This window comes from Tarenaya hassleriana, unplaced genomic scaffold, assembly GCF_000463585.1.
Source record: "Tarenaya hassleriana unplaced genomic scaffold, ASM46358v1 Cleome10, whole genome shotgun sequence".
In the NCBI taxonomy this organism is placed as follows: Eukaryota; Viridiplantae; Streptophyta; class Magnoliopsida; order Brassicales; family Cleomaceae; genus Tarenaya; species Tarenaya hassleriana.
In genome coordinates this window covers 794703-805121 of record NW_010960188.1, presented here as the reverse complement: position 1 = coordinate 805121, position 10419 = coordinate 794703, and the positions used below count along the sequence as shown (strand labels likewise).

The 10419-nt window shown below is 42.7% G+C and overlaps 2 protein-coding genes and 1 non-coding gene across 3 annotated transcripts; 1 reads left to right on the top strand and 2 right to left on the bottom strand.

The window, feature by feature from the left end:
* Positions 1–275: 275 nt before the first annotated feature.
* TRNAN-GUU lies at positions 276–349 on the bottom strand. The gene has a single exon. It is a non-coding gene; the product is annotated as a tRNA-Asn (tRNA).
* Positions 350–484: 135 nt separating this feature from the next.
* On the top strand, positions 485–5564 carry LOC104798525 (probable cytosolic oligopeptidase A). Its single transcript, XM_010520655.2, has 17 exons — positions 485–919; positions 1171–1338; positions 1711–1834; positions 1926–2002; positions 2135–2278; positions 2375–2605; positions 2676–2766; positions 2924–3045; positions 3122–3229; positions 3328–3573; positions 4052–4197; positions 4382–4499; positions 4592–4751; positions 4863–4894; positions 4993–5058; positions 5129–5200; positions 5298–5564. Exons 1-17 carry the CDS (start codon positions 500–502, stop codon positions 5376–5378), a joined length of 2406 nt encoding a protein of 801 aa, XP_010518957.2. The 5' UTR covers positions 485–499; the 3' UTR covers positions 5379–5564.
* Positions 5565–5694: 130 nt separating this feature from the next.
* On the bottom strand, positions 5695–8413 carry LOC104798515 (transcription factor GTE7). The gene is made up of 3 exons (XM_019201052.1): positions 6715–8413; positions 6413–6617; positions 5695–6301 (listed from the first exon to the last, which is right to left on the bottom strand). The coding sequence occupies exons 1-3, from the start codon at positions 8185–8187 to the stop codon at positions 6216–6218; spliced, it is 1764 nt and encodes a 587-aa protein (XP_019056597.1). The 5' UTR covers positions 8188–8413; the 3' UTR covers positions 5695–6215.
* Between the last annotated feature and the right edge of the window lie 2006 nt (positions 8414–10419).

Genomic DNA, 10419 nt, shown 5'->3' with positions numbered 1-10419 from the left:
AGAGACGAGGGGGGGGGGGGGGGTCGTTGTCGTAATGAAACAGGAGATCCACTTGGGAAGGGACAGAGAGCAGAGGACCATCTCGATCGGGAACGTGTCATGTCTCTCCTGGTCCACCCACCCTCAGTCATTACGAGTCACTTCTTTTTCCTTTGATTCACTTCCCTTCCCTTTCTTTATTTATATAATATATATATATATATATATATATATATATATAATTCACTTGGTTCAATTACGTGAACAAAAAACAATAAACGGAAAAAAAAAAAAGTCGCTAGAAGGAGGGGTTGAACCTCCGACCTTGTGGTTAACAGCCACACGCTCTAACCAACTGAGCTATTCCAGCTGTTGTTAGATAAATATAATAAAATCACACAAATCTTCAGTATCTAAACTGAGAACGCGATTTCACCAAACCACTTGGGCATCTCTGCATCTTTTTATTTCGGCCCAAATAAATCATAAAATAAAAATAAAGGGAAAGGAAAATAGAAAAATGAGGGGAGTCTCTCTAATCGCAACGCTCCTAATAGCGAACACGCTAATGGCGACGACGTCTCGTGCCTCTCTCTATCTCCTACGACGCAACTCCTCCCACAACGCCAAGTTTTCTTCTTCTCATTTTCGCCCCACTACTTTCCACAAATCATACCCCTGCCCCCTCTGGTCATCTTCCTTCTCATTTTGTCTCCCCCCTCCTAGATCCACCACCTCCCCCTCCATCGCCGCTTCTCCTCGCTTTTCTCCCTTCTCCTCTTCTTGCTCTCCGTCTGCTTCAATGGCCGCCACTGGTTCTGTTGTCTCCGATGAGAGTCTCTCCTCGAACCCTCTGTTGCAGGATTTCGAGTTTCCTCCCTTTGACTCCGTTGACGCCAAGCACGTCCGTCCCGGCATTCGCGCTCTCCTGCACCAACTCGTACGCGATTCCCTTTTCTTCCCCTTGTTTGGTCTCTGATTTCGTCGTTTTCTCACTTGTTTCTGTCGGACTCCGGTGATTGGTTGGGGGATTTGATCTGTTGTTAGTTCCGGATTCGTCGTCTTCTCTAGGACGTCTTTATGCCGATCGATTAGTAGGTTGTTGGACGAGTTGAATGGTGAATTAGGTTTAGTTTTCCAGATTGATAGATGCCTTTGTTTTTTTGTATATGGTTTGATGGATTTCTTCAGGAGGCTGAATTGGAGCAGCTTGAGAATACCGTGGAGCCTTCATGGCCGAAACTGGTGGAGCCATTGGAGAAGATAATTGATCGGTTAGCTGTCGTTTGGGGAACGATCAATCACCTTAAGGCGGTCAAGGATACTCCCGAGCTTCGTACTGCCATCGAAGATGTTCAGGTTATTAATATACATGTCTTCCAATATTTCATATTTCATCGTCCATTCTTAATGTCGCATCCTCGATAAACATTGCATTCATGGTTTGATTCACATATGCATTTTGGTCTGTGAAGGTTGTATTAATCCAATGTTCTAACTTCTACGTTTACTTGATCATCAAGTGTGTTCATCGATGCAAATATGATGTTAATAGAATCAGAACAAATATGTTTTGTCATGCTTGTCATTCTGAAATTAATAATATTCTCTAGGTTGGATAAAATATGATGCAAAATGCATCGAGTGTGAATGTTTCAGACAAGGAGGCACCATTTACAATTTGTGTTTCATTTGCTCTGTTGTTTTTCTAACTGTACTTTTCTTCTACAGCCAGAGAAGGTGAAGTTTCAGCTCAGACTAGGGCAAAGCAAACCAATTTACAATGCATTTAAAGATATTCGAGAATCCCCAGACTGGCAATCACTGAGTGGAGCTCGTAAACGTATAGTAGAAGGTAAGTAATTCTAATTTTTACCAACACATAAAATCTTCAATATCTTTTTAATGTCTAGTTTTTTGTTAACTATGGTTCCATGTGTTTTCAGCACAAATAAAGGAGGCGGTTCTCAATGGTATTGCTCTTGAAGATGAAAAGAGGGAACAATTCAACAAAATTGAACAGGTCTGTTTTAAGCCGTTGACAGAAAAACATTAGCTTGTTTGATTTATGATTGTGTTATGGATTCTCGAGAATATCCACTACTCAAATCACAAACGCTACATATTTATTTGATTTTACACTTCCCAATTATAGGAACTGGAGAAACTTTCCCATAAGTTTTCTGAGAATGTTTTGGATGCTACAAAGAACTTTGAAAAGTTGATAACAGACAAGAATGAAATCGAGGGATTGCCTCCAACTGCACTTGGGCTGTTCGCACAAGCAGCTGTGTCCAAGGTATAAATGTTATTTCAACACATGCAGAATTCCGGTTCATTTTGTGTCTTTCTCGTGATTTGTGAGTGACGGATAGCTCTTGATATATGACATAAGGGACATGAAAATGCAACCTCTGAAGATGGACCATGGCTCATTACATTGGATGCTCCTAGTTATCTTCCTGTCATGCAACATGCGAAAAACCGCGGTCTGCGTGAGGAAGTCTATCGTGCTTATATTTACCGTGCCTCTACTGGTGATTTGGATAACACATCAATTATTGACCAAATATTGAAGCTTCGACTGGAAAAGGCAAAGCTTCTTGGTTACAACAATTATGCTGAGGTAGGAGCACAGACCTAAGTGAAGCTGATCTTCTTATTTCATGATCTTAATGTGGCTTTGTTTGGTCCAGGTAAGCATGGCCATGAAAATGGCTACTGTAGAGAAAGCAGAGGAGCTACTAGAGAAGCTTCGCAGTGCTTCCTGGGATCCAGCAGTTCAAGGTAATATCTAGAGGAAGATTCCTAGCATCAACTAATAATTTCTGAAACTAGTTTGCTGCTGTTGTAACTTTCTAGAAGAAGTGCAGGACAGTGACCTTAAATTGCTGTTGTCATGGGTCTATCTAGACAGAAGCCTAATTTTTTTTTATCATTTCAGACATGGAAGACCTCAAGAATTTTGCCAAGAACCAAGGTTCTGAAGAAGCTGACAGCTTGACTCACTGGGACATAACTTTCTGGAGTGAAAGGCTCCGAGAATCCAAATACGATATTAATGAGGTTCTCTCCTCGATCTATTTAACCTGTGGTATGGCTTTATTGTTTTGCAACGTTTGATGCTGACATGTATTTTTAGGAAGAACTACGACCATACTTCTCGTTGCCGAAGGTTATGGACGGGCTTTTCAGTCTAGCGAAGACACTATTTGGAATTGATATTGAGCCAGCAGATGGTGTAGCTCCAGTAAGTGATGAACTTAATCTACTACGTCTTGGAATATGTCGACCATGTAATTTATTATCTATTCAAGTCTGTGTTAACATAATACCCTCAATTTGAAGGTCTGGAACAACGATGTTAGGTTCTATCGTGTCAAAGATTCTTCTGGAAATCCCATTGCTTACTTTTACTTTGACCCATACTCCCGCCCATCGGAGAAAAGAGGGGGTGCTTGGATGGACGAGGTTGTTTCTCGTAGCCGAGTCATGGCACAAAAGGGTTCTGCCGTAAGACTGCCTGTTGCGCACATGGTCTGCAATCAAACCCCACCAGTTGGTGACAAGCCAAGCTTGATGACATTCCGTGAGGTAATGGGAATTTTATTTTTTACATGATTTGACAACCAGGTTCTCAAAAGCAAGGTAGGGAATTATAACCAATAGAGTTTGGGGTAGAATATCCAGAAGAGACCTTGTTACACTAACTAACATCTCTAGTTGATGCTTAATATGAGTATGGTGGTTGGTAAACATGAGAAAAACCATGCCCACAAGCCCAATCTGTTATGAAGCGGAACTTTGTTTGGTCTTACACCTGATGGCGTAAAGAGTAGTGCAATAGCCACCAAAATGTATTGTTGGAAAAAATGATTGGGATCAGCAAAAGGTTGACAACTTCGCTTTTTATTCTATTGTCAGCTCAGCTGTCCACACATCTCCCATGTCATGCTGTTCGGGATTTGATTATGTGCTTAACATGAATAGTGGATATTGTCAGTTTTTTTTATGTATGTCCAGTACTCCCGGTTCTTTCACCCTCTCACCATGCTGACATTCTAATTCGTAGGTCGAAACTGTGTTCCATGAATTTGGCCACGCTCTTCAGCACATGCTTACCAAACAGGATGAAGGACTAGTGGCTGGTATCCGGAATATTGAGTGGGATGCTGTTGAATTACCATCACAGTTTATGGAGAACTGGTGCTACCACAGGTATTCAGAGTCTCAGGCTCACTGCCCACAAAACTAGAGTGGTCGCTGGTTCTTTCATACTCATTACGGTTCTGCCTTATTCCCCTGTAATGTGTGTCAGGAAGAGCATGTTCTGGCAGTTTGGTCCCCATGATACCATGGCTTTCTAATTTAGGAGTGCTATTAATATGAATGTTGGTTTTAGGGACACCTTAATGAGCATTGCCAAGCATTATGAAACCGGAGAAGCACTCCCTGATGAGGTATACAAGAAACTCCTGGCAGCAAGGACATACCGTGCAGGATCCCTAAGCCTTCGTCAGGTCAGTATGAAACACCGATCTGACAATTCTAAGTACGATGGTGATTATGTACATTGATGGAGATTTCAGTGGCGTTTCTTGTTCTGCTCCAGTTGAAGTTTGCTAGTGTTGATCTGGAGCTGCACACAAAATACATACCCGGGGGATCGGAGTCTATCTATGATGTTGATCAAAGGGTATCCAGAAGAACACAAGTGATCCTTCCACTTCCTGAAGATAGATTCCTCTGTAGCTTTAGTCACATATTCGGCGGTAAGCGTCCATCCTTATCCCGGGTGGATAGATTTGTTGAAGCTTAATAGTGCTTCCTTCAAATGCATCTTAATATCACCCTTCAAGTTTTTTTTTAAATGTTTCGTCCAGGTGGTTATGCAGCCGGATACTACAGCTACAAGGTATCTGTCTTTCTCTTGGTCAAATATGTTGGCTGTGTGACCATACTACTATTTCATGACTAACAAAGGAGCAATGTGTGTGAAAAAAAATGATGCAGTGGGCGGAGGTACTGTCTGCTGATGCTTTCTCAGCATTTGAAGATGCAGGATTAGAGGACATCAAGGTAATATATCATCGCATTTCTTTTGATGTTCTTTGACATCATCAGTGATCTTATGGTTTTGCGTTTGAAGGCTGTCAAGGAAACTGGACAGAGATTCAGAGACACCATACTCGCGCTCGGGGGAGGGAAGGCCCCTTTGCAGGTAAAAGAAGGGTTTTAGTACGAAAACGAGCATATATCACAAGGGAGGGATAGGATAACAAAATGACTCTTTTGGTTGTTTGTTGTGTGAAAAAAAGGTGTTTGTGGAGTTCAGAGGACGTGAACCTTCACCGGAGGCTCTGCTCAGACACAACGGCCTTTTGGCTGCTTCCGTTTAAAAAGTCATCCCCATATGTGTCACTACTGCTGCTGCTTTGCCTCTTTGTTTGGGAAACAGATAGATGCAAACCATATATTGCTGTTGGATCGATGGGAGGCATAGCAATGCATTTCAGCAAATAAATTAATCGTTTCCTTAACTGTTGTTGTTTCACACTTGCCAAAGGGATTTGGCGATGGAACTCTCTCTCTCTACATCTGATATGCCATTGGCATTGGCCCCGGCCCTGGCATGTCTTACAAAAACCTTTAGAGTAAATCTCTCTTTTATGCCTTACAAAGTGCAATGTAGGAAACTCCGGAGAGGATAGGGAATATGAACAATGTTTGATGTTTCTTCTCTTGAAGCGCATATACATATATATATTTATGTACACATCTCTGCTTCTAACATTGCCATTGCTGGTTTCTCTCCTTTACCCAACACACCCACATTCATAGCACCCCAACGCTCCTTTTGCCGCTCCTCTTCCCAAAACCCAGATTTACCATCACCCCAAAAAAAAAAAAGAATTCCTCTTCTTCTCTCCCCCACCCGCTTCGGCACTCTCACAAAATACACTAACAAAGACTAAAACCCTACTCTGAAAAGAAAATTGAAGGCGAAAAAAAGGAGCTCTTCTGCTCCTTGCTCTATCTACCCATTACATTTTCTCCTACCTTCTTCTGCTACTTACTCCTCCCTAATAGATTTCTTCAATATGAAATATATTTTCAGTCTCTCCCACAAGCCTCTCCTCCTCCGCCCGCATCCCCAAACTCCATTTCTTACTGTTAGATGAGGATCGCAAATACCTCCCCTCACACTTGGACACTGACCCAACTAAGACTTGTCGTCACCTAGCTTCTTTCGACTCCACAAACGGTGACTGCACACTATCTGCATCCGAATCACTACCCGATGAACTTCCTGAATCCGAATCTGCATCATGTGATCAATCAAATTTACAATGTCAACACAGAAAAAGAAACACCTTTGACATAAAAAAAAGACCAGTAGTGTGGGAAGATGGAGGAAAGGGTAAGTAGCTACCACTAGAAGAGGAGCTGCTACTGGAACTGGAGCTGCCTGAAGAAGAAGGGCCACTATTAGCGGCCGTGGCTGTACCATCTTTCTCAATTTCAACCGACGGGTAGTTCTCAATCGGCATATCTTCTCCTATATCCACATCCTCTTCACATGCCTCCCCTCCTTTCTTCCCCTTTTTCTCTGCACCACCCATCTCTGTCACCGAATGCTATGGGAGACACACAACGACAATCATTACTCGCTGAAGTTTCATTATACAGAAAAAGATGGCGAATTTATGGCAACGGAGTCCTGATTTCTCTTACCAGGTTGTTTCTCGGGGGAGTTGATACGTTATTCCGGATAAACCCTTGGCGCTTGATCTTGCTCACCATCTTCTTGTAATTCGTCACGAAACGATCGAGCTCCCATAGTGTCTCATTGTCGATAGCTTCGATATCTAGCTCGATTTCATCACCATCTTGGGCCAAATGGCTGTTCCGCTTCCTAAGTATCTGAACCAACTGACCGAGTTTCTCAGGAGGCAACTCCTGTAGATTCAAACCGAGTTTTGCCTTCTCCTCCATTGTCATCAGCCGCTTGTTTGGATCTTTAGCATTAGGCTTCGGAAGCTTCCCCTTCCTTACCTTTATCACTTCACCCACATCCGGAGGCGGTTCGACCTGCTGCGGAGGAGGAGAAGGAGAATGTGGTGGCTGCAGTTGAGGTGGCGGAGACGGCAAACTCGGGGGCTCCACTACGGGGGCCGGCAATGTAGGTTGTGGCTTCACTGAATCTAGCTTCTTTGCAATCGAAATCTGCTCTGGTCCTTTCCTTACATTCCCAACACTCTGATTCTGATTCCAAGTTCTTTGTTTGAACTCTGGTTCACGGCAAGACGATGATCCTGTAACTCTCAACTGCTGTGCTTCGAATCTCTTGTACGCAGGGATGAACATTCCCTCGAATTGACCCAGAAGCTTCTCAGCCATGAAATACACGTCTTGACCCTTAGGGTTGTAAGCCAACGCATTGTTGAAGGTCAATCTAACATCGGAGGCGAAATCAAGCGGTGATCCGTAGAAACCCTTTTCCAGATTTGACTTGATCGTGCCCAGATCCATGGGTTTCTTCACGATCAGGTAATAGTCGTGAAGCCCTAAACCTGCAACATCGACAGGAGAGTTGAACACCCATGCCCATTTGTGCTTCATCAGCTTCCCCAGGATCTGTCCGCACGTGTCCATCATACAGGCCAACACCTTCTCCGACTCCGGATCCACCACCGCCACAGCCGGCCGCTTCAGGTCGGGCAGCTCGGCTGCAAGCGGATTGCCTCGTTTCTGAGTCGGTCCATTTTTCTTCTTCTTCTTCTTGGGTCCAACGTCATTCGTCTCACCTGCAGAACTCTGCGCCGGGGCCGACCGGACGGCGGAGACCTCCGGTGTAGTGTAAACGGGTCGGGTCTCGAACGCACCAGACTCGATCCGTTCCCTCAGGATCCGAACCTGCTCGAGCTCCGATATCAGGCGCTTCTTCAGCTCCCGGAGCTGACTCGCGGTGTAGCCCGCGAGATCAAACGTAGCATAGCCACCATAAGACAAGGAATCGTCAGACTGGTTGGCAGAATTGTTGCGATTAGCCGGGTTCGAATTAGGGTTAGGGTTGGAATTACGGTTGAAGGGAGGATTATGGTTGTTATCGGCGAGTGATTGGTTTGTGTATTTCCTCATAAAACCGGCACCACATTGTCCCTGCAACGGAGGTTCGTTTAGAGCAGCCAAGACAGCCGGCGCCATTCAAGAGGCGGAGGGCTCAAGCTCATCTCGGGTTTGTGTCGTGGATCGTAGCCGGTCACAGGGTTGAATCTTTTATCAGCAACCGGACTCAAAAGCGCCGGGAAATCATCTCCCCGACAAATTTTATCCGGCGATCGGAAAAAGAGAGAAATGGCCGGGAAGGCGAAGAAGGAAGAGAGAGAAGGAAGAGTTTCGGATGACCTTTCCGACCAGGACGAGGGACAAGAGAGGGAGGCACACCTCTTCTTAAAGGCGATCGGGATCTGCCCGATAAACACTTTGTTAGATATCCAACCGTTGATTCGAGATCTGACGGTCCAGATCTATTCATGGATCTGCCCGATCCAGCTGCCCCAGAAATCTGACACGGATGGCTCAGATCGCGTCACTATCCACGTGTCGCATATTCAGCCGTTGGTCCGTGGAGGGTGTCATCTGTGCCTTCTTTCCGGTTTTTTCCTTGTGAAGGTGGGAATTTTAAAATTTTTCATGGGGGTTTTAAATGATTTTCGTTCTCTTTTCATGGTTTTTGGTTTGGGAATCAAGGGCAAATAAGTAATTTCAACGCAACAGGACCCACTCTGAATTTTCTTGTCCATTTTAACATTAAATTTAATTTAATTTTTTTTTGCTTCCTCTCTTGCTGATTGGTCGCTTTTTAATTGCCAGGTCAACGATTCATATTTACCCTTTTGGTCGGTCGCCACGTACGGAAGCGAGGATGAATGCACCACTCTCAGATCCTTTTATTGTATATTCTCTAACAATGGTTAGATTAATTTTTACACACCGGAAAGCAGTTTAATTTCCCTTTAATTATTACAAATATAAGACATGCCGTAAAAAATTAAAAAAAAAAATAACATCGAACACTTCACAAAACAAAACAAAAATCCAATTTCCAGAAACGTTATAGTAAATTTAAATTTTGCCTTCAACAAAAAAAAAATTGCTGACATGAGAATCCAATGCTGGAGGGAGAAGCCGGTGGGTTTGACGGAGACGTCGACGGCGAGGAAAGAGAATGAAGGGGATGATGATGTGGGAATTAGGGCAACGTCATTTTGAAATGACGAGAACACCCTGTCGATTTGTAGAAAATTACGGCAGGTGCCACTTGGGTTAACTAATGAATCAACCTTTGGGCCCAATGGGCAACCCAACCAAGATAGACTTCATCAGGTAATGATTACGAAAACCCAAATTAAAATAAATAAAAAATATCCGAATACTTTGTTAGATAAATTTTATAACTCAGTCAAAATATTTGTGGAATTCTAAAGCAAAACTTAGATTTCACATCCCCCGAAAATAGAAAAGTATATTGCATATAAGAAATCAATCAATAAATAAATAGATATAGTTTTTTTTTTTTGTAAAAAAAGAAGAAGAAGAAGAAGAAAAGAAATTACGAGGGGAAGCCAAAAAAAAAAAAAGACAGGCTGTTGCGTAAGGTGGTGGAGCAGCACCTCCTCCCAACTCCACTGCTCATTACCTCTATTCCTCTTTTCCAAACATATATATATATATATATATATAATATTATATAAACTAATGAAATTCTCCCTGTAAAATATAGATTTACACACATATATATATATAAATATAATATAAGAAAAATTCATGATCTGAAGAAAAATAAGTGGCTACTTTTTCAGATAGATCTTCAAACACTTGAGAACAGATGAAGAACACTACCTCGCCCCCAGAGAGAAGAATGAAATGGGAGAGAGAGAGAGAGTAAAATTGAGTGCAAGACGGATATAGATAATGAATGAGCATTTGAGGGGAAGTTGGTGAAATCTGGACCGTTGGATCAATATCTTTTTTTAATCTTTTTCTTTTCTTTCTTTCTTCTTGGACCCCATCAGTACCTTGACGAATAGTTTTTTTATATATATAAAAAAAAAGAGGACAATTAGGAATCACATACACACGCCTCTTGATTTGACTTTCTATAATATGGACTGACCCTAAATCCTTCTAACAACGACTTAACGTTAACCGGATTCTCATTCCGAATTTGGTCTAACAATTTATTTCTCATCGATATTTTCTCTGTGTATTCCACATATTTTTGCTATTAGTATTAGTCTCGTCGGCCATATCCATCTGGCTTTCGAGACGCCACGTAGGACAAGTATGCACACATATATATATATATATACACGAAAAAAGATTCAATTATAAACGGGTCGCTGGAGATAATGTCTTGAGCGGACCGAAAGGGTA

Bases quoted from the DNA above. Each gene is read 5' to 3' on its own strand.
- LOC104798525 (XM_010520655.2), top strand. From the start codon at position 500: ATGAGGGGAGTCTCTCTAATCGCAACGCTCCTAATAGCGAACACGCTA. The intron at 2,606-2,675 runs GTAGGAGCACAG...TGTTTGGTCCAG, and splicing joins GTTACAACAATTATGCTGAG to GTAAGCATGGCCATGAAAAT. The intron at 3,230-3,327 runs GTAAGTGATGAA...CTCAATTTGAAG, and splicing joins CAGCAGATGGTGTAGCTCCA to GTCTGGAACAACGATGTTAG.
- LOC104798515 (XM_019201052.1), bottom strand. From the start codon at position 8,187: ATGGCGCCGGCTGTCTTGGCTGCTCTAAACGAACCTCCGTTGCAGGGA. The intron at 6,618-6,714 runs GTAAGAGAAATC...TGTCTCCCATAG, and splicing joins CTCCCCCGAGAAACAACCTG to CATTCGGTGACAGAGATGGG. The intron at 6,302-6,412 runs GTAGCTACTTAC...CACATGATGCAG, and splicing joins TAGCAGCTCCTCTTCTAGTG to ATTCGGATTCAGGAAGTTCA.